At 51.0% G+C, this 23,238-nt stretch overlaps 1 protein-coding gene across 3 annotated transcripts in view; it reads left to right on the forward strand.

Moving 5' to 3' along the window:
* Positions 1 to 23,238, forward strand: part of ARID3A (AT-rich interaction domain 3A) — a 93,650-nt gene that overhangs the window by 12,254 nt on the left and 58,158 nt on the right. For all 3 annotated transcript variants that reach the window (XM_050933902.1, XM_050933900.1, XM_050933901.1), the window contains exons 2-3: positions 1,466 to 2,534; positions 9,043 to 9,373. In XM_050933902.1, coding sequence (XP_050789859.1) covers positions 2,101 to 2,534; positions 9,043 to 9,373 — 765 coding nt within the window. In that variant the 5' untranslated portion in view covers positions 1,466 to 2,100. The remainder of the gene's footprint in view (positions 1 to 1,465; positions 2,535 to 9,042; positions 9,374 to 23,238) is intronic.

Raw genomic sequence — 23,238 nt, forward strand, 5'->3', positions numbered from 1 at the left:
AATTCTGTTCCAGGTAAATGAATCCCATCCGCCAGCAGGACGGGGGTATGGACGCGTAGAGCCCTGAGTGGATCAAAATCTGTATCTGCAAACAAACATGGTTTGTGGATAGCCGCAGATTTGCAGGACATGTTCTAGCCTAGATCTCCGCGCCCCCCCCCCCCCGCCCCGCCCAATCTGGGCCCTATCCATGCTGGCCGCCTCACATTGTTAAAAACTGGTTTTTGCTAGTCCAGTCTCTAAACAGGTGGTCTAGCTGCTAATGGGAGGTAAATGGCTTCCCCTCACCCACCCGGGCCATTTTTTTTTTTTTTTTTTTTAATGCCACTGGACAAGCCATATTCAACCCCACACACGGACTGCAGTGCGGGCTGGCTGATATTCAGTGTTTGAGGGTCTGAGACGCTTTGCGAAGGCGGATCAGTATTGCTGTCCGATACGCTTGACGTTACAGGGAAACAGAGGCACAGAAGTACCATGCAGCAAACTAGTGGCTGAGGTGGGGCCAGCACCTAGGTTACCTGGATCCCCGTCCAGGGCCTGACTTGTGCAGCCCAGGAAAGAATCGGTCCGACTCCTAGTGTGGATTCTGTGGGCTCATCCATGCTATAACCACTGTACCGGGAGGCTGAGATGCACAGTTGTCCCCCAGCTCCAAGCCGCTGTGTGGTAGAGTGAACCTAACTATGTCCTTTGGTTTGTTTTTTTTCCCCTCTGCCGCCTCAGACTAGGGTGACCAGATGGCCTGATTTTTTTATAGGGGTTTTGTCTTATATAGGCGACGATTTCACCCCCACCCTGTCCTGACTTTTCACACTTGCTATCTGGTCATCTGACCTTGGACTGAGCAGGTTGGGGCGCATGGTTAGGTCCTGAGGACGTGGTAGGGGAGGACGGGGAGAGGTAGGCCTATCGCACACAGTGGGGAGTCTTCCTCCATGCAGTTGCCACTAGCCAGTTCCCTTGACTCTGTCTCCAAGGTCAGGGCCGTCTCAGCTCTGCGTCCTTGCTGGGTAGGAGGAGGAGGGTCTGCGTAGGGCTCTCCCAGTAATGGCTGGGCCTCGGAGGAGCAGTGGGGGCCTGGGGTGAAGGAACACCGAGTAGGTGTTGGGTGTGAGGGGAGGGAGCCCATTATCTGTGGGTCAGTGACACCAGGGCTGCCAGGAGGTGGTGGGAGGCGGGTGTCTAATGACCAGACCGCCCTGCTCGGGAGCTCTCGGATTGCAAAGCAACAGGCTTGTAGATCAAGCTGAAGGACTGTCTCTCCCCACCCCCAGCTTCATTTCCCCACTTCTTCCTCTCTGCTGTGCTCTTCTTCCTCCCTCCTGTCTAGGCAGGGCCCAGGTTAATTCTGGATTAATGAGGCTCCTGGTTAACTCTTTCCTCCCTGCAGTCACCCACAAGAAGGTAACCCCAACCCAGTCTGCACTAACCCTGCTTTCTCTCTCTCTCACCACCCCCCCAGGTTTGCGCAGACACCTGGATGAAGCAGAATTGGCCAAGGACTAGCGGGACCCAGCCCTACCACTGCAGCAGAGCCAGAAGAAGGAAGGAAGCTGCAGTCCAGCCTGGGGAGTGCCCGTCAAGCTAAGGGGCGTGCAATGTCCAGGACTGGGCTGGCTGCCTGCTGAGCCAGAGGGGCATTGGCCCTGAGGTGTTTTGTTTGTAGAGACTAACGGCCCTGGAGCAGAGGCTTGCAACCAGCTGATTGCTCAGAGGGTCCCATCCCTGGTCCCCAGGGAAACATTCTGGTGTCATCAGAGTGTCGGCCCCTCAATGCAAAGGAGCCCCTAGTGTAACGCCTTGGTGCTTGCATCCCCCAGTGCAGCGTGTCTGTGCATTTCCCCCAAGGCATTGCACCGTACTCCCTCAGGGGCATTGTAACCTCCCTCCTCCCAGGGTACCAGGCACCTCCCTGTCCAGGGCTTTCTGCCCTCTTAGGAACTTGCCAGCCAGCTCCCCTGGGGCACTGCACCCCACGGGCGTTGTCCTGGAGGGGAGGGGTATCTGGAGGACATTGCATCCTCAACTCCAGGGCATTGCACCCCAGGTGCATTGCCCGCCAACTCCACCAGGGAGCTGCCCCCGGCTGGCAGAGCCATGAAGCTGCAGGCGGTGATGGAGAACCTGCAGCGGCAGCAGCGGGCGCGGCTGCAGCAGGAGCTGGAGGCACGGCAGCAGGAGCAGCAGCGCTCCACACCTCCCCCGCCAGCATTGCCCCCACCGCCGCCCTCCGGACAGAACGTTGCCGTCCCTGCTGGAGCCTCGCAGTTGGCCCGTGGCCGCAGCCAGGACCCCACCCCACCTGAGGAAGGGGTGGAGCTTGAGAGCGCCCGCATCCAGCGCGCCCAGATGGCTGCCCTGGCCGCTATGCGGGCAGCAGCAGCTGGACTCAGCCACTCTCCCAGCCCGGGAATGTCGGATGAGAGCCAGGCCTCAGAGGAGGAAGAAGAGGAAGAGCAGGGGGAGGAGGAGGAGGAGGAGGAGGATGGCAGGTACCAGCAGGAGATGGGCTCAGAGGAAGAGGAGGAGCTGTGAGTATGGATGTATAAATCTGCATAAATTAACACCTTCTGTGTCATAGGCCTTGCATACTGACTTGAATTAATGCAGCGGCGTATAAATTAATGCAGTTCTATCTCCACCATGGGTTGTGAGCAGGGGTTGAACTGGGGACCTTCACTGCTGAAAATACAAGCCTTTTCTCCTTGGGCTACAAGAGTACATCCTTTAATGTTCAACAGTAGTGGGCTTTTATCTTCTGGCCCAGCCACTGAATGGGGATACTGTAACACTTGGCCGGTATGTTACATCCTAATTAGGTAAAGTAGCTTGGTTTTATGCAAATTAACACAGGAGCGTGCTTAGATTGCACAGAGACGCCTCTTGATTTTAAGAAAAGTGCCATAAACTGAACCAGATTTTGCATGTTTGAAAACCATCGTGCTTATTTAACAGAATTTTAGCATACAAGTCTCATGTTCACTAAAATCGTGTGGTGCGCTGAGGGATTCGCACCGATGTCTCCCTTCTGCTGTATAAATACGGGTGCCACGCTTCTCAAGCAGATGCCGGATGGTTTAGCCTCCACCACCAGTCTGATTTTTTTTTTTTGGCGGCATGATGCCATATGGCGATGGGCCAGAGCATTGCGAAAACCCCTTCTGAGGCTGTGTTCTGTTTGAAGTCGTGGGGGCTGAGAGAGGTCTCTGCCCACGTACAGTCAAAATGTTGCAATGCCATAGCTTTTTGCTGAGCCTCCGACAGCAGTTGAACTCTGTGCAAGGGGCAGGATCGACCTTTGGTGGCTGGTGGGAAGAACCCAGGGCTGCCCCCAAACAGGAACTGCTTTTTGGGAGAGAATCCCATGGACTCAGCCTGAGGGAGGTGAGAGGAGGTGGGATACTTTTCTGTCTACATCTCTGTACCATGCCTATTGTGGTCCTTCTGGAGCATGCTGGGACACACATGCTGTACTCTGGTGTAGTTTTCCATTACAACTGTAGGAATTGCAGGGTAATTTGGTCCTCATTTTCTCTGGCAGCCAGTGCAGAGTCCTTAAAGCAGCCCTGTCTAGTCTTAAATTACCCAGGCAACAGGTTGTTCTGTTGCCTCTCGCCGGTGCCAGGCCACCTGTCCCCTGCCAACCCATATAGGACAAGGCACTTTGGACAGCCGTGAGAACTGTCTGTCAACAGCTGTCTGCTTTTGGAAGTGCCGTCTCTGTATATTTCACTGGGATAGCAATAGGGCCCTTTTTCAGTTGAGTTAAAGGGTCGCTGTCCAATTTAAATCCGTATTTCTGATGCTAGATCATTTAAAATGGAAAATTAAATAATTTTTAAAAGTCATTATTTTGAGTCACTTCTGCTGGTTGTGATGGGTTTTTTTTGTTTTGCTTAGCTTGACCCATGAAAATAGAATCCAAGCCCAATGTGTTCGTTCTCTCTCCCTCTCCGTCTCCCTCTCTACCTAACTTGTGGAGTTGGGAGTAGAGAGGGATCACTGTACTGTAATAAACTAGTTAAGTGTGTGTCCACCATTGCCCTCCACAGGATGGAATTGGAACTTTTCAGATGTGTGTCACATGCCCTATAGTGCAAACAGTTGATGGAGATTCTCATTTTCGCTCAAGTGGGGGGGGGCTGAGAATTTTTGGGGGAGAGGGATCGAAGTTTGGTCTCTGCTGTCACTGAAGTTACAAGTGGCATAAAGTATGGTAACGATGACTCATCTGATACAATTAAACTGTTGGCTGACGAGGGGGAATGGGACTGGAAACCTGAAGTGTGAATCTGCCTTCGTTTTTAAAACTTGAACTGGTGACATACCTTCCTCTGTGCGAGCCTGTTTGCGTAAGGCAAGTTCACACCCATAGCAGGACTAGCCACCTTTCAAGTTCAACGGATGCACTGGATTTGATTCCCCCTTTTGTCTTTTTCCGCTCTATTTGCAAGTGGCAGGAGCCAAGCCGCAGTGCTGGGGGCTCTCCAGGGGCCTGGCTCAGTGCATGGGGCCCACCTTTCCCTTTAATATCTGTCTAACCTGAAAGAAAAATACACCCTTGCACCCTGGCAGAGTGTTCACCTGGAGCGAACATTTTGGCAGAGCGGAATCTCGATCTCACCAGGTGGAGAGGTGGGGCCCATCCACACCTCCTTGGGGAAGGTGACAGGGGCTGTACGTTCCCAAAAACTCAGACTCTGCTGGAGTGAAAAGCAACAGTCTCTAATTGCTCTTTATCCAACAGATACCCGTTGTGCATGATGAGAAATCAGCCATAGGGCACCTGTAACCTACCAGTTCAGGGTGTGTCCTCTTCTAGTGGTGGGACCATGTAAGGAGACAAGTGCCTACTACTGCTGCCAGCTAATTTGTTACTTTTCTAGATCAGTTGGTGGAGGTTCCTGCCTTTAATGCTGAATGTGTCCACTTCAGTCCTCATTGGCAATCTGTGCCCAGCTCTGTTGCAAACCTCTTTTGTGTGGGGTGACATTTTTTTGGATGCAACTAGGGTCTGGCACCAGCCTTGCGGGAGGGGCATGTGGCACAGAAAAGAACGATTGGACCATTTTGATCAGAGCAGACTTGCAAACCTCTCAGGAAACTCACTGGCGTAGACTCGGAACAGTGACACTCCTTACCAAGGGTCAGTGTATAAATGATCATTTTTTAATGAATGGTTAATCAATCTAATAAGTGGCTTATAATCATAGCCGACAGCCATTTATACATGCCTGATGTGCTCATGTAAACCACTGGTGAGTGCGTTGGAGATCCTCTGCGCCTGATCTGCGGAGGATGAGCCTGTTACCCGGCCAGTTAGGGAATCTTGTGGTCCATGCTTTTAGCTCTTGAGGGTCCCGGCCAGTCTGTAGAATGGCGGCGTTCACGCCAACAGCCCCCTATGGCACATGCAATCCGTCTGCTTACCGACCTGTATCATCTAATCTGTTGATCCTTTTATGAACCATCTCTACACGGAATCTGTTAACGTAAAGTGTGCCCCATGGGGTCAACTTGCCAGCCATTCCCCTGGAGCATCCCAGGTGAGATTTCAACGCTGCCCACCAAAATAAACACGTCTCTGCACAGAGGAACAGGACTGTGCAGAGCTACTTTAGTGCCAGGCACACCTTCCCACTCGTGCTTGGGAGAATGGAAATTCAGCGGGATCTAGAGCTAATAAACCAGTGGTCACCAACCTTTTCGTCTGGCAGGCGCCAGACAAAGGACCGTGGCAGCAGTCAAGCATCCACCAAAATGCCGCCGAATTTCTGCAGCATTTCAGCGGTGATGTCTCTCGATGACGTTGCTTGTTGGCGGCAAGCAGCGTCATCAAGAGGCGGCGACATCGAAATGCCGCAGAAACTGGGCAGATGCCCGCGTCCTGGCCGGCGGTTGAGCGCATTGGGGACTCCTGTAATAAATCCTCTGTCCTCCCCCACCCAACCAAAAATGTATATGGGACAGGGGTATGAGCTTAAGGCTTCTCCTTCCCACAGAATGACACACTACTCTTTTCAGGCAGCTGTGCAGGCCCAGTGATGGCTCTTGCTCTCCCACTTCTCAGGGGCCAGCCCCGACTCTCGCCTGGCACCTGGAGAGCTGAGATCCCTATTTCCCCCCCGCCCCTGCATGCACACGCTCGCTCATCTCCATCCCTGATCTGCACTTGGATGTGGCCAGAAACCCGGGTATAGTGAGGTGGGGAGGGTGGGAACTGAAATGCTGGCAAAGGAGAGAGCTGGGTTGCTGCCTTTATTGCAGACCGGTTCTCCCCTTTGCCCCTTGAAGGAGCAGGAAGGAAGCTTCCCCTAACCAAGACTAAACTCAGCTTAGGCCTTTCTTCGGGAGGTGCTAATCCTGCCTGCCACTAAAGCTGGGTCTGCACTTAAAAAAAAAAAAAAACTAGGTCACCTCCGCTACCTCCCTCAGAGGTGTGAAAAATCCACACTCCTGAGCACAGAGTCAAGCTGACCTAAGTTCCTGCATAGGCAGCGCTAGGCGGAGGGAAGAATTCTTCTGTCACCGTAGCTGCTGCTGCTCGGGGAAGTGGGGAGAACCCCTCCCGGTGCTATCACGAGTGTCTGCACTGAACGGCTCCAGCTGGGCTTCCCCATCCCTGTCTATTTCATGCATTCCCCAGGTGTCCCCACCCCGATGTTAGGGTCTGTTGATAACCAGTCCAACTGGTTGGTTGGTTTTTCCTGTTCCAGGAGAGGAGAGCTTCCTTGCCAGCAGTCATGTGGGCTCGGATCCAGGGCTGTCAGCACTAAGGGGAAAAACTTCTAATCGGTTCTCAAACTGGTTCAGCTAAGCTGGCTGGAGTCCTAGCGGAAGCCTGTTTTTATCTCTAAAATGGTCTGACCTGTTTGGGGTCGGGGGGAACCAGTCTGTCTGAGATCACCACCTCGGACTGGGTCAGTGCCGCAGCTCTGCCTGGCTTATCTGAAACCAGTTAGAAAATGTCTCCAGTAGAAACGGGTCCCTCAGCGATGTGGCAGCAAATCTAAATCCCAAGGTCTCGGGCACAGCTCCCAGTTGAAGGTGTGCCGCTACTTCCAGCGAGGATGGGTCGCCATGATGGAAGAGACACTGGACTATGACTCAGTCTGGATGGGTACATTCGAGCGACCAGCGATGGATGATCTGATGTAGCAGAGGAATCTATGCAGTTACTGTGAATTCACACCACTGTCAATCAGAGCAGAAGCTGGCTTAAGTAGATGGCCTTCCAAGGGTGTGTGTGTGAAATATTGTGACTACTCCTTTTCTATTACGAGAAGGAAAAAGGTTTGCAGCTGCACCATCAGACTGCGTTGTGCTAAGGCTGACCATCTCCTTTTGGCCAGTATGTACACATGGAGGAAAGGGCTGGGGTGGAGAGTGGATGAAACTGCCCCAGTTATTCACGGAAACTGGAAAATGTTCTGTGCTTCTATTGCCTAGTGTGTGGAATAGATTATTTATTTCTTCTCGCATGCAAACTCTTACTAATTGTTTGCAATGCAAACCGCACCGAGAGGCCCTGACAGATCTGGGTATAACCACCTAGTGAGAGACAGCCCTTGCCCCAAAAAGCTTACAAGAGAGAATGAATGGTTCCAAAGGCAACCTGGGAAGACAAGCTCTGGAGGACTTGCAATCCTGCCTGAGTGCGCTGTGGAGTCTGGAACAGTTGGCTGGCTGGCTTCCTGGATCAGTGAGGTTTAGATTAGGCCGCTAAGGGCTGTGTAATGAGACTCCTTGGTTTTATCCTGCCCTGATGTTCCTCTCAATTTCTAGCCTGCCTCAGGCTTTCCTGCTCCAGGTTAGTAAGCTAGTAGGAGATAAAATAAGACTCTCCTGCAGATGGGCTTTCTTGTTTATGCCCAAGTCTTCTGCAGCCAAAAGTGGGCACCGGGTAGCTGTTAAATTGGGAGGCAACATTTCCTACTGGTTAGAGCACCGGACTGGGACTTGGGAGGACTGGGTTCTATCTTGCCACTGGCCTGCGGTTTGTTCCTAGGGCAAGTCTCTTCCCATCTGTAAAATGGGACGTGATATTGAGCAGTTGTGTGGAGTGCTCTGAGCTCTGCTGATGAAAAGTGTCTATATGAGAGCAAGGGATCAACCCTTGGCTTCTCTTACTAGCTTCTGCAAAGGCACTATTGACTATGCAGCACTGGAAGGGGGTGGAGAGCTGCCCTTTTTTTTAGAGTTGGAAGGGACCCCAGGAGGTCATCTAGTCCAACCCCCTGCTCAAAGCAGGACTAATCCCCAGATTTTTACCCCAGTTCCCCCAAATGGCCCCCTCAAGGATTGAACTCACAGCCCTGGGTTTAGCAGGCCAGTGATCAAACCACTGAGCTACCCTCCCCCCCAGCCTCATCCAGTGACCTCTTAACCCTGCAGTGTGTTGCTGGCCTGATGTAAGATGCTAATGCTCCAGATGGCACAAGGGAAAGGTGGTGCCCGGGAATGGGTAATGCCCATGTTCCTGTGTGCTCAAACAGCATGCGACCTGTGGTAGTTGTTACTTAATGCTCAGATTTAGGCACCCAACTTCCATTGGAAGTTAGGAGTCTAAATACCTTTTGGGAATCTGAGCTCAGCTGCTGTGGTGATGGGCATGGCATAAGAACCGATATAGAACGGAGCCAGTCTGGATCAGACCAAGGGTCCAGTCTTCACCAGCAGCCAGAGGAGCCCTGCTGTGGGCAGTTATGGGACAACCTTCCCCAGGAGAAGTTTCCTGCTGAAGCTTTGGAGTAGGAGGATTTTATACACCCTCCTAAACTCTTTCTCGTATCTTATGGGAAGGAGTTTCCTCTACCAGTTCTCAATTTGTCCCCTTTTTGGTTTTGAGTGTCCCTCTAGTAATCGTGATTGCACTGAATCTGGTGCCTTCCCCACCGTGGGGAGAGGGCCAATTCTTGGCATAGGGATGGGGTACATAAAATCAGGTGGCATCTCTCTCTGTTTGCGTGTTGATTTTTAGCGAGCTCTCTTGAACATTCTGTATTCTCCCCCCGCCCCTTTTTTTTTTTTAAACTCTAGGAAGCGCAAGTGGGATGAAGATGACTTCGAAGAGGACATGGAGGAGGAGGAGGAGGAAGAGGAAGAAGAGGAGGAGGAGGAGGAAGATTATGAAGAGGATGAAGAAATGGGGGAGGATGGAGGGCTGGGCTCTGCAGAAGCGGTGAGATCTGCGCCGGGATCTCTGCTTCTTCGCAAGCCGCAGGCCCCCCAGCAGTACCGAGGCGAGCCACAGAGGCTGACGGGGGGCCAGGAGCGGCTGTCATCTGGATTGAGCCATCAGGGACACTTGCAGCTACAGCAGCAGGCTCCAGACCACGGAGACTGGACTTACGAGGAGCAGTTCAAGCAAGTAGGTACCCATGAAGGCATATGTCCCTTTAAATGACTTGCTGGCATTGAGTTTATAAGCCGGTTACTTTTAATACTGCATCTCCAGTACTTAATCCCTTGGGGACCTTGAGCCAGGTCAAGGAGTCCTTCCCCATTGATGCGTGGGGAAATTGCCGCCTCCTCATTGCCAGAATTAAGATGTCCTTTAAGATGTCAAGAGGTGTGTTGCATTCCTGGCTAAGCTGGGAATGCCGGTGTATTGAGAGCTGCTCGTGCCAAGAGGCTGAAACATCCTTGGACATGTTAGGAATGGCTGGAGTAGCTTGGAAGGGATTTTGAAGTGTGGCAAGCAGGTCTGACGCTGTGTGTGAATGAACTCTCCAGGAGAGAGACTGGAGAGCCCAAACCTCTGTTAGTTTCTGCTTCAGGGGCTTAGACGGATTTTATCGTTTGGAAATTTTTGCCTCTCCTTGCAGGGAGGCGGCACTCTTTTGACTGGTTCCTTGTTTTGTCCTTGCAATTCACATGCTGCCAACCTCCAGTTAAGATCGTGGCCCTGAGCCACCAGGAACAGTTAGGTACTACTTCTTCAAAGGAAGGTGGCCAAGTCAAAGAACCAGGGAACTTTGATACCTTGGTCAGTCGTTCACCCCATTGCTAATGCAGTTGTTTTGCGTTGGTGTGAATGACTCCGCTGTGTGCAGTCTAAATGGAGTATCTGGGCATATGCATCTTCAAACAAAACATTTTTACTTGTGTCAATACATGCTTCTGCTTTTTTCTGGCTCTTTAATAATCTGATTTTATTTATTTAAAACTCTGCTCTTCGAACGTGCGTCTGTCTGCTTGGCTGGGAGATGTGTCTCGAGGGGGATGTTCTGGTCGGGTTCTCATGGCCTAGCACAGCTCTGCAATGTTTGGCTTGCAACTGCTGTAGGGAATCTGTGTAGACATCCACACGGCACTCCAAACTCACCGTTGGGATTCCCTTGTGTTGGCTTTAGGCTTTTGGAAAAGCCAGCCTGTGTGGTGCGCTGCATCCCCGGAAGCGTTGGTTTCCGAGGCAGTTCTGACCTCCTGGCATCCTTCTGCAGAGATCTGTGAAGGCAGGGGCACTGGCTAGTCGAATGGTGGTCATTTCAGCCCTGATTAAGTATGTGATTTAATCATGGGCCTAACTCTAAGAGCAGGCCCATGCAAGTCCCATGTATTGGATTGGAGATCAGAAACTAGCTTTCTCCTGGGTTTCACTGTTTTTTTTTAACAGCCTCTGCCCCTACCTTCGCTTCCCTTCCTGGCCTAGCTCTGGGGAAGCAAAGCTGCTCTCTCCTCTCATTCATTCCCCCTCACACACACGCTTCCCCCTTGGTGATTGGCCAGAGCTGGGTATTGAATCCCTAAGCCTTTGGCTAATAGAAGGAAATGTGCTTAAAGCAGAGCTCCCCAGACACTCTGAGGCTCCTTTGATGTATGTGTTTAAGCACCATCTGAGTTTAGGGCTGGGGGGAGGGGATGCTACGCAGACAGTAGCAGCAGATGGAATCCAGATGGAATGGGGTGGGGGGGAGCAAAAGGAGGCTTGTGCTGCTTTGGGGGTGTTGTTTTTTAATTTATTATTGGCTGTGACCTTTTATTTTGGGGTCCCTGGTCAAGGGAAGAGAAATGGCTCCAGGGGATCAGCTGGCAAGGGTGCCCGGTGTTTGAGAGAGCTCCAGGGTGCTGCGAGGTGGGCGCGCTTGGATCCATCGGAGCAATACTTGCAGAGAAAGTGTTTGCTAGAAGGATCAGGAGCCCTGGTGCGTCTATTTCCGTAAGGGTACAATGCGGCTTTCCGATTTAAAAAAATCACAGGGCTGTTGATTGGTCCTGTATGTCTGTTCCTTTTAGCTATTGTATAGCATTTTCATCCTCCCGTAGCTTAACATTTTTTTTGGTGCATTTAACCCTTTTTTCCAGGATCTGATCAATTTTAAATAGTTAGAGCCTAGTGTAAAAAAAACAAAAAAACCCTCCTTGATACTGGCTTAAATGGAGTCTTTCTTTCTTTCCACTTCCTCTGACCTAGATGGACTCTTACTGCTTGTGTCCCAGTAACATCTAGAGAACCCAGCTGAGGTCTGGGTCCCTCTGTGCAAGGCGCTGTACATGCACATAAGACATTTTTTGGCTCCAATGAGTCTGCAGATTAAAAAGAGAAGATAGTCAGAGTGGGGAGGGGAAACTCCTGAGGCACAGAGAGCGGGAAGTGACTCGCCTTAAGGGTCACACAACAGGTCAGGGACAGGACTGGGATTTAAAACCCGTCTATTCTCGGAGTCTGTCTAGCACTCTATCTGCTAGCCCACACTGCCTCCTTGCAGTGTTACTATGAGCATGGTTACAGTCGCTCTACACACTCCCTTTCCAAAATACTGCTGACCCTTTCATATCGCTGAGGTACATGTGGTTTTTTGTTTTTGTTTCTTCTTGTGTTGTCAGCTTGAGCTCTTATTTACACCTTCCTCCGGCTGATATGTATCTTCTTAATGTGGCTTCTTTTGCACTTCCTGTAAATAGAGAGTGGGGGGGGGACGGACAGGATCTTTTTATCTGTGGAAAAAGCTTTTAAATACAGCAGCTGTGATCTTCCTGTTTTGTCACCCGGTTACTGCCAAAACCCTGTGCTCTGTGGGTTCTTGGGAGCGCAAGATCACAGTCTGGTGTGCCTCTCGCAGCTTTTAAGAAAAGGATTCAGTTTTGGAAGCTAATGTTAAACTGGAAGTGACGAACATGGCAGCTTGTTACCTGGGATGTGTGTTTGATGGTGTTTTTGTTAACAGGTTGAGAGTTTGTGGTTCTTAATTTTAACACTATGCTGGGCCAGAAAATCTGTGTGACTCTGTTTAGGTCGGCGGAGCTTGCCAATGCTTATGGCTTTTTGTAACCCAAGTCTTGTGATATTTGGCGTTTCTCTTGGAGATGCAGCTCCTGGAGTCATGTGATTAGAGTGAGACTGTGTTTTTTGTTTTGCAGTAAAGTATGTTTCTAGCCTTTGTGGTTCTAAATGAAAGCTGGAAGATGCGACTCTCAAAGACTCACAAATAGAAGACAAATAAACACACTGGGGTGGGCGGGTGTGTGTGTGTGTGTGTGTGTGTGTGTGTGTGTGTGTGTGTGGTGGTTTTCGCCTTACCTCGGGCAGTGTTGGTGCTTTTTTGTTTGTTTGTTCTTTTGGGGGAGCAGGGAGCTGACTCAGTTGAAGGCAATGCCATTGCTGTTGTAGCAACGTCCAGCTCTACCAGTGGGAGCAGATGTGGGAATGCTAGTGTAGACAGGCTGCCGGCCACTTTAGCACAGTTGCATAACCCTGCTTAGAGCAAGTCAAGATAGCACCATGACTTTAAAATGCCAGAGAGCATTCCAGATTACACCTGCTCCCCTGGGTGTAGCTCCAGTGGTGGGCCTTGGGTGGCATCTGCACCAGCTCATGCCTCTTAACTCTGCATGAGAACAGGGCCGCTGGCCATACCGGGCACTGATCTGGCCAGCAGTGGCAAAGCCAAATTCAGGGAGTAGAGCTTGGATATTTCAAGAGCCCCCAAGGGACTTAAGTGCATAATTCCCTTGGGCTCATTGGACCATCCCAGCCAGAAGCTCTCTGCTGCAGCCCTGTTTTCCTGTCTGGGCTGGGCACAGCAAGCTTGGTCCTTCAAAGCACTGTACAATTCTGGGAGCTCCCCGGCATCCCTCTTCTGAAGCTTTTGGCCCCGGCGTGCCCGCGCTGTGGGCGGAGGAGAGCGCTGCAGACCTGCCTGGTTTGGGGAAAGCCCTTTTTCCCCCCGCAGCTGAACATGTCAGAAAGCAAACGTGTCGGCCTCTGGACCTCCGCCAGAGGTTTCTGAGCGCAGCCTTTGGCTGGGAGCTCCGCTTGGCCTCCCTCCAGCACAGGCTTTTGACTGGGCTCCAGCCCCAGCTGATGGGGAGCAGCCCTGCTCGCTGGGAAGGAGCAGAAGGAATGTAAACAACGACTGTTAGCAGGATGTGTGGTACAGTTTCTGCCACGCTACTGGAGCTGCTGTCCCCGGAGGAGTTACTGACAGCGAGTACTTTATGACTTCCTTCGCCCCTGCTCTCCAGTTCGCCACGCCAGCTTGAGTTCGTTTATTTTCCCCCCTTGAGATTTAAGATTTGATTTTTTATTTTTTTTTTTTTTCATACAACCCTGTAACTTAAATCCTCTTTTGACAATTCCTTCATGGCCGGGAGACTTACCAGCATCACCGAGGCTAATGAATCGCTGCAGCATCTAGGAGCCCTGGGTGTGGACCAGGCCCCCACTGCGCTGGGTGCTGTACAGACAGAACAAAAAGCCAGTCCCTGCCCCCATAGAGAACGAAGCCTCAAACTCCTGGGAGGTTGCTGTCCCTTCCCCAAGAGGATCGGAGGTTCACGGTCTGATACCAGCTTTTCATAGGCGCTGCTCCCGAGCTTGGCGGCGGGGTAGCTGGTGCTGCAGCATTTCCTAAAACCGGGGTCAGCCGTGACTTGCACTGAGTCCTTGCCAGAACTTGCAGAGTTGCTGTGAGCGCATCCCTCCCCGTTGCGCTCCTTGAGCCCTGCGTGCTTCTGCGCACAGTCCAAATACCAGGAATAATCTGGGCTGCTTATCACTCAAGACTTGCTTCAGCTAGGTGCCAGGAACTCTAGCCAAGGACAAAAGCAAATTCTTATCTTCCCCCTTGTGCAGTTACTTGATTCTCTTAGTGCCTGTCTGATTTCCCCTCCACACACACCCTGCCTTGTTTTCCTATGTGCGACTGGGAGGAGGCAGAGGATAGTACACCTTGGCTGGTGTCCTGGATCGCACTTAAGCATTGGCTCAAGGGGGCATTTGGCAGCATCTCGCGGCCCACCCCACCCATAAGCATCGAGAGTCCACAGCATCCAAGCCAGATCCCTACAAAGCAGGAAGAATAGCCTGTGTAACTCAGATGCTACCCGCTCAGGGTTACCGCGTTTGCCTGAACTCCGGTGGGACCTGCTGCGTTTTCTCCATCTCTTGGGCAGAGCGCAGCAAGACTGCCTTTTGAAATAAGTCCGAATGGGGTTGGGGATTATAAAAATGTGAGCCAATTTCCATAGAGTAGCTAACTTCCTCCTACAAAGTCCACTTTGAAGTATCTGACCATTGCAAGCTCCCCCCCCCACCCCCCCTTCCAGCTCAGAGCACGAGGATTCTGATCGCTATGCGATGGCACCCGTGAAGCTCGCAACTCCAGTGCGGTAAAGACTCTAGACTGGTGCTTGAGAATCCCAGGTTCAGTCCCTAGCTCTGCCAGGGGGACCCAGAGCAAGTCTCTTCACTTCTCTGGGTCTCTATTCCCAAGCTGTGACACGGAGATAATATCCCTACCCTTTGCCTTGCCCATTTCGAGTGGGAGTTCTTTGGGCAGGGGCTGCCAGGTGCTGTCTCAGTACAAATAATCAATGTTACTCCCACTGTACTCTGGGGTAAAGCTTTGTGCAAGGTGTAGGACATTACAGAATCAGACTCAAAGCAGCAGACGTTTCTGCCCTAATTCTGCAGATGCTTCTCCGTTTAAGCAACTCTTGGGTGTGGCATGTAACTTTTCTCCTCCCTGTTTTCTCTGATAGTTTGTCTAGTTCTAGATAGAGCCCCATGAAATCACTTTTATTTTTCATAATTTTCTGGGAATCTTGTTCTTGTTTTGTTCCATGTGTTGGGGGGTGGGGGGGCGAGGTGGAGAAGTAGTTTCAGGTTTGGCCCAGCTCCCACCCCGTCATGGTATCCAAGGGATGGTCAGACCAAATGTGAGCGGGCACTGCTGCCACCTCAGTGCCAGGTTACAATACCACTGGCTCAGATTGGGCCTGGCTGTCCCCGTCGCGATTGAGGCGTGGCCAGTGTGAACGCGAATGGCGCTGCCAGGTCACAATGCCTGGAGCGGGCAGCAGAGCCTGGACAGGCGCCGCAGTTGCGGGGTGAGGTTATTTTGTTTAATGTGTTTTTGTCTTCTCATTTTATTCAGTGTTCTTGCACATTTGCCAAAAATGGCGGGGTTTTAGTTAGTCTTGTAAGACTCCAGTAGACGGCTTCTCAGCCTGAGGCCGTAAACACTATCGGGAGGGGTGACGGACAAGCCATGGGGTGGGTTATCTGCTTGTCGTCTTTATGTTCTGGCTTCCATGCAGTGTTTCATCTGCTGGAAAATCCAGCAGGAGACAGGTGCTGGTTTGGGGTTCCTTTGCATTTGCAAATGAGCTACTCTCAGGTTACTAGGGGGAGTAACTCTGCTTGCTGTTACATCAGCCGGCCCCAGGCACACAATTGCATTTAGCATCTCGTTAACCTTGACTAAGCAATTGCCTCTCCCAACCTCTTTCCTTAAATTGGGGAAGGACAGGGTGCTGTACCGTCCAGGAGAGAGACCTGAGACACTGCTTCCAAAAAAAAAAAAAAAAAAAAAAAGTCACTGCACCAAATGTGAGCAACAATGGAGATCCCTATGGAAGGTCAGAGTCTGACAAATATCTTCTGGGGGAGATTTTTCAAAGGCACAAAGGAACAGTTAAGTGCCCAACTCCCATTGACTGTCCATGGGAGTTGCGCACTCAACTTCCCCCTTGTGCCTTTAAAAAATCTCCCCCTCTGTCTAGCCTTGTTTCATGCATTGTTACTTCGTTTGTTTCCTCCCTCTACCCCCAACATGATTTGTATGAACTGCTCTGCTCCGAGGGCCAGACTTTCAGAGGCGCTCTCTGCCGGTTGGCTGATGAGGACTCTTCTGAACCTGTGGCCCTGCTAGTGGGCACTGAACTTTTCTGAAAATCTGCTCCATCAAGGCTGGCCTACAGGTGGAGGGCTGACCTGGGGCCTAAGGCATTTGGCCTGTGACTTGGGAGACCTGGGTTCTGCCACTGACTCCCTGTGTGACCTTGAGCAAGTCACTTCATCTCTGTGGGTCTCTGTAGAAGGGGGGTAACTTACCTCTCCTTTGCATCTCTGGGCCAGCCCAGCCCCATAGGACAGGGAATGCTTTTCTGTTGGTGAAGGGAACTCGTACAATTTAACAGCTGATACTGCAGGAGTGCTCAGGGGTCTCAGATAGGTTGGGCCTTCGTGTGCTCTACAAGCATGACCCGAGCTCCTGGCTTCCTTGGTGAAACTTCCCTCCTGTCTGGGAAGATGCTGTAGCTGGTTAGTCTCTGTCTGTAACCTCGGGGGTTGTTGCAGGTGCAGGGTGATGCGGACAAAGCTGCCTGTAAACTGGTCTGTTCCTAGCATGCTGCGGATGAACGCCCCCTCTGACAATCTCCAAGGGCTAGGGCTGTGGGGGCAGTGCTTAGGGAGACAATAATTGATCTGAGTGTCAAATAGCTGCTCTGAGACCACAGGGCTGCATGTGGCTTAAATATGTGGACTGGCCAAGTTCCAGTGAAACGTGAGTCTCTGAATGATCTCCCTAAGCCCTCTCACTTCAATAGCCCCCTGCCCCCGCGTTTAACCCTTCTATCCCCGTAAGGTCTCGCTACTGATGCCCTCTGCCCTGCGAAGGGATCTAAGGCTTGCTAGTTGGCTAGGGAAGTGTTCCCTGACCCTGTGCCTTTCCTCGCTAGAGCTGCGGGCCTTGGTGGCTGGGCTGGTGAACAGAAGGCTCAGGATGAGACGGATAATCCGCTGGGCTCAGATCGTTCTCTGGTGGTATTGAAAACAGAACGCTCCACCCCTTGCCCGAGGCCGACACGAGGTTTTTATTGACTTCAGGAGTACTGCAAGGCCCCGTAGGAAATGAGATCCGGGGTTCCTTTAAATGGGCTGGGGAAGGAAGAGGAAAAGGCTCCCCACCCCCTGGACCCAGATCACAGGGCGTGAGCAAGGATTGTTGAGTGAGGAAGCCAGTCCATGGGAGACCCAGCATGCTACTGAACCAGCTAAGGTCAGATCAGAGGTCGACCTCCTGGCCACTGGCATGCTGGACAGCTTCCCCAGGGAGCAGAACAAAGGGGGCATGCACAAAGGGCCAGGCGCCAGGCCATTGTCCTGGCTTGTCAGGAAAAGGTGTAGGGGCAAGGCACAGAAAAGGAGGTTGGGGCGGGGAGGAGGAGTGGATGGAGAGCAAGCTGCAGCAGACCTGCTCGGTTCCTGGAACGCTCCGAAAGGCGTCTTCTGTGCAGTGCGGGGCCGGGGCTCTGGTGGGGACTGCCAATGAAATCTGTGGCAGATGAAAGTTAGCACTAGAAATAGAGGAATTGTAGCCCTGTGACCAGCCTTCTCCTTGGGTGGAACGGGTGGGTGGAACCGCATTGCAGCGGTGCTGCCCACTGGTCTCCCTGTAGAGGGTGGATCCCCTCTGAGGTCATGGGCCTGTTTCAGGCTCCCAGGGGACTAGGGCTTAGAGAGCATGGATAAAATTTTCCAGAAGTGCCCAAGTCCTGTTTTCGAGAGTGACATAGGAGCCCAAGGCCTGGTCTGCACCCCCCACCCAGCCCCCTCACCCTCAGCTTAATGATTGATTTGGCAGTGGGCGTTCTCATGCCAGAAGAAACACAGCTTCATTTTTCTTTTCTCCTTGGAAAGATAAGTCCACACAAAGCTTCTTACAGGTTCAGAGATTTCAAATGGGGGGTGAAGGGAGCGCACAGCAGGACTTCCAGCAAAGTTGTCAAACTAGTTCTCTGCGGGACGTTGGCGTTGCCCCGCGAACAGGCTGAAGGGCGCCCCGCTAACTGGCTTGTTGCCCTTGCTGCGCTGGTTAATTACTAAGTATATTGGAAATGCCAACACCCACTCGCCTCCCTCAAAACTATGTCAAAATATTAAAGCCAACACTCCCTTCATTCGACTCCTGCTGGCATCACAGTTAGTTGCACAATCACAACTGCCTAGCACCTTTTTTTTTTTTTTTTTTTTTAAACTCTTTTGTGGAAAGCTCTGTGTTTTAACTGTTGCCTCTGGGGCACATGCTGACAGGACAAACCAAGGTCTTGTTGACACTGTGAAGTTGTACCACTTTAACTATACTCGAAAAATACAATGCCCCTACTGTGGAGGCAGTTACACAGGGGTAAAGATACTGTTCCTTGATTATAGCGTATTCGCCTTCCATTAATATAAACCACCTTCATATTAGTGTAACTTTGCACACGAGGGCTTGTACTGGTATAACTGTACCCTTCTCCTCCCCCTCCGAGGTAGTCACACTGGTATGATGTTCAAGGGTAGACCAGGGTAAGACAACGTGCACTGGAGCTAATTTTCCTCTTTCATTGTAATGCCAGTGGCACCAGCTGTGTGTAAGTGGCGTATGCAAAAGACTTCAAATGGAGTTGCTTTTGATTTACACCACAGAGAGGTATCTACTTCTCCGATCTAGTAAAACGTTTTCTGTTTTACCCTTGTCGCTATCTTGTGTTTATGATCAGCTGCTTGCAACCGCTTTTAAGGTTAATTTTGGGAGTGTATTAAACTCCGCTCCACTCTTTTAAAAATCTTCCTAGCTAACGGGCGCTGTTCAAAGGGCAGCGAATAGCTGCCTGGCTCTGTTCGTGCATGCGATGTTCTGGGCCTGAGTGAATTTTTATAGCCGAGTGATGAAATCCTAAGAATTAGGCAGGGTTTGTAGTGAAAACCCTGAAACGACCTTGACTCTCGTGCTGCACAAGTAAACAGCTCCTGAAATAATGTAAGGATCAAAAGCTTGTTAAGTCTCCACGTGAAGCAGGCACGGTTGTCCAGGAGAGGGGACAACTGCCAAAAAAAGAAAGGACCTGATCCTGCAAACAGTCCTGTTGGTAACTTTACTTCCTTGGCTGGCCTTATTGAAGTCAGTGGGTCTAATTTGGTGCCTAAAGACGTGAACAAAAGTATTTGCTAGATTTAGGGGCCCTGCTGTGCTGGGGACTGGACACATAGTAAGAGTCCCTGACTCCAAGAGTTTTGTAGTCCCTCTGGACAAGATAGCCCCATGGCGAAAGGGGAAACTGAGTCACAAAGCAAGGCAGTGACTTGCCCAAGGTCACTGGCAAAGCTGCGAGTAGAACCTAAGTCTCCTGACTCCCAGTCCAGTGCTCTGTCCCCTGGGCAACACTGGCTCTCCTAGTGATAGCGAAACTATCCCTTTAAAAATCGTGGTGTTGCCTGAAACCCTGCTTAGCCATTACATGTCACACCGAAGGTGACGCTACCCTGAGAGATGGGTTAGAGGAAGGAGGGCTTTCATTTTTACTTTGTACATTTCATAGCGCTCTGCGTAGAGCTGGGCAAAAATGAGCTGGGAGGCAGAAATAGGAAAACTTCAACCTCTGTCGATCTAATCTAGTCTTTATTTTATTTTTAATTTCAAACCCTTCCAGCCAGATCTAGTGCATGTTGTCAGTTTCATGCTTTTCCTTCCATCTCCCCTTCAGTTCAGCTAAGCACTCACATGGGCTTCGATCCCACTGGAAGTCAATGCATCTCATCACAGCTGAAACCCTTTGCAGAATCTGGCCCCGGTCAGTTTCCTCCTGTGTGGGAGAGAAACATTTAGGAAAATCGTTTCAGAGTTGTAACCCTGTTAGTCTGTATCAGCAAAAACAACGAGGAGTATTTAGGGCACCTTAGAGACTAACACATTTATTTGGGCATAAACTTCCGTGGGCTAAGAAAGACCCACTTCATCAGTTGTGATGAAGTGGGTCTTAGCCCACAAAACTTATCCCCAAATAAATGTGTTAGTCTCTAAGGTGCCACAAGGACTCCTCGTTATTTAGGAAAATGTGGTTATTGACCCACAACAGTTAGAATGGGAATTCAGAGGCATGTGTGCGAGGAGGGTATTTAAAAGACAATGGGTGTTTGGACATTTACTTCCTTTTTGAGCCCCTTGGATCCACCCACCCAAAGCTACTTTTAACTCCTGTTTTTAGCACTGACTGAAGTATGGAGGTGCCCATTTCCTGTAAAAAAAAAAAAAAAAAAAAAAAAAAAAAAAAAAATCAAGGGGAGTTTGGTGCCAAAGTATATTTGCAGGGGGGGAGAGTAGGGGGAAGGATAGCTCAGTGGTTTGAGCATTGGCCTGCTAAACCCAGGGTTGTGAGCTCAATCCTTGAGGGGGCCATTTGGGGATTGGTCCTGCTTTGAGCAGGAGGTTGGACTTAGATGATCTCTTGAGGTCCCTTCCAACCCTAATGATCTATGATTCTAATTGTGTATTGCCACCGACCCCCTTAAGATGGCTGAAAACCTGCCCACGGAAATGGTTACGTGTGAATAGTAGTTTTTCCTACCTGCACTGGTCCTCCCCTCCTCCCTCTCAAGAACAAACCTCTTGGGCACCCTGATATCGTATCAGCTGACTCGGCGGGGAGGGGGAGTCCGAAGGTTGAACGCAGCCCTTTTGGGCTTCTGTTTGTTCACCTCCCGCCCCAGCAGCGAAACGTCCTGTCCTCTTCAGGTGGATTTGATCCCCCTCCAGCGTCTGCGCCACATGACACTGGGGAGAGATCTCTGATCAGAGGCAGCTCCTTAAGCTAGCGGGGTGAGGGGGGGGAGAATGTAACAAGGAGATGCAGTGCTAGACACATTCATCCTAAGCAACAAGGTGTACGGTTTCAACAGGCAGGGGAATTAACCATCAGAGCGACTGAGCCAGGGCTCTAGTGGATTCACCAGCAGCTGAAGTGTGGACATCTCTTTTAAAGAGAGACCGTGGCCCAGCCAGGGGTTTATGGGCTGGCTGCAGAAGTTACGGGATGAGGTTCTATGGGTTTGGCGGTGCGGGGCATCAGAGTAGACAGTTATAAAGGGTCCCTTAGGGCCGTAAAACCTATGACAGCCGTGACACTGGCAGCCCTCATCTCTGCAATACGCTTGCAGCAAAATAAAAGCTGACAGCTGGGTGCAATTTTATTTTTTATTTTTTTGAAGGGTGAGTCCCTCTTGAGCACTTTACATCTGAGGCGCTGGATGGGCTCTGCAAACCCTAATTATTTAAGCGTCACAAACTTGAGCAGTAACGAGAGAGGCAAATAACTCTCAGCCCTGCGTTGCAGAGGGTGAGACTGAGGCATGGAGAGGGGAAACGACCTGCCCAAGCTCACCCAGGTAGTCAGGAAGAGAACTCGGGTCTCTGGACTCCGCTGTAACGACTCGACCAGGGCCGCTGGCCGGAGGCAGGTGGTTAGGCTTGATTCACAAATCAGCTATGAACTGAAATCTGGGCACACACGGGGAGCAAAACATTGTAGGCCAATCTCTAAAGAAGATACTCGGGGGGTGGGAGGGCAGTGTGTGGGACTGAATTAGCGGGACGGGGGTCAGGCCAGGAACCCTCGTTTTCTTCTACCCCCTTCCTTGCAAGCTGAGGCGAACGCTAAGCCGCGTGGGAATCTTCCTCCTCCGGCTCGGGTGGAACCTGCTCCCAGCCCAAAGCGTGAGTGATGGGATCCGGGTTCTGCACCCTGACGCAGAATGTCAACGACTCAGCTGCCCCTTCCTTGCAAAACACAGGGCTCCACACCACTGCAAAGTGCTGTGTAACGCCACCTCCGCCGCTGGCGCAGAAAGGTTCTTATTAAATAAGCCCACTATGTATTTAGTCAGCATCGTAACTGTCTAAGGCAACACCTGCTTTTGAGCACCCACGCACCCTGCCCCACAACTTGCAGAGTACTTTACATATAAAAAAAAAAATCCATCTGGTGCCTTTGTGCTATTGGTGCATTGTGGAGAATCCCACCTCTGACCTTTCTGTTCCGGATGAATTTTCTTACCGCAATTTACTAATATCAGGAGTATTGAACTTAAGTGAGTTTGCAACACGCAGCCTCAGAGTTTCCTGTTGCTGCCCCTTTTGGAGTTTCCTGTGCGCTAATGCGAAAGCCAGCTGCTTTCTGGTTTGCTCAAGGTTGTCCCGGAATTCAGCAGGCGGGAGCACGGCTTTGATTAATCATTCAAATGGGAGGGTGCCTGCCACAGCCTCCGATTGTATGGAATTCCCCACCCCCTCACTTGCCCTCCAAGAAATAGAATAGAAGTGCCCTGGGCTATTGGGTGCATTCCGTGGGGAACAGTCTAAATTGGGTACATTCCGTGGGGTATGTTCTCCTGTCCAGGGATCTGTTGAGTGTGCGTGCAGATACCAGGTATCCTAGTGGTTGGAGCACAGTTCTGCCCATTGGAACATTAGAGTCTTGGTTGTGTTGTCACGTTGCTACCCTTCCCTGTGCATTAGTTTCCCCATCTGTACATCAGCCAGGCTAAAGCGTCGCGACCGGTGCTGGGGGGCGTGAAGCTTAATATTGATGAACTGCTCTGAGATCCCCCTCTCGAACGGTGCTGAACGTATGACTTGTGGGACTCCAGGAATTTGGAAGGCGAGAAGGGAGACCGTAGGTTGCCAAGCTCTCTGGCCCTGCGCCGAGGAGCCAGGGGTTTACAAATCTCATGCTGGAAATGTGGCCTCTCGCTCTGACCTTTAGGGCGTGCCCTGCAAAATTCATGCTACATTTTGCATGCCCGGGTTCGTTCTAAATACTCGCCTGGCCGTCCCTGATTTGAATAGAGCAGCAAAGGGTTTAGTGCCTAGCTAGGGACATCTTAAAGCAGCCTGATTGCCAGAGGAGTGGGATGCTGGCACTTTTTGAAAATCAGGCCGCTTTAAGATGTCCTGAGTTGGACATTCAGGAATCACTAATCTGTTGTGAAATCTTGACTTCACCTTTTCCTCTCCAGAACTTTTCCCCTCCTAAAAAACAAAACAAAACAAAAAAAAACCCAAAAAAATTTTAAAAGCAGCCTAAAGTTATAGAAGGCAGGGGAACTTTGTAACCTCTCATATAATCTGTATGCTGGGGGGTGAGAGTAGGGGTGGAAACCAATTTCTCTACCACCCTTCCCCCTAT

The sequence above is a fragment of the Gopherus flavomarginatus genome, chromosome 24 (genome assembly GCF_025201925.1).
Source record: "Gopherus flavomarginatus isolate rGopFla2 chromosome 24, rGopFla2.mat.asm, whole genome shotgun sequence".
NCBI lineage: Eukaryota > Metazoa > Chordata > Testudines > Testudinidae > Gopherus > Gopherus flavomarginatus.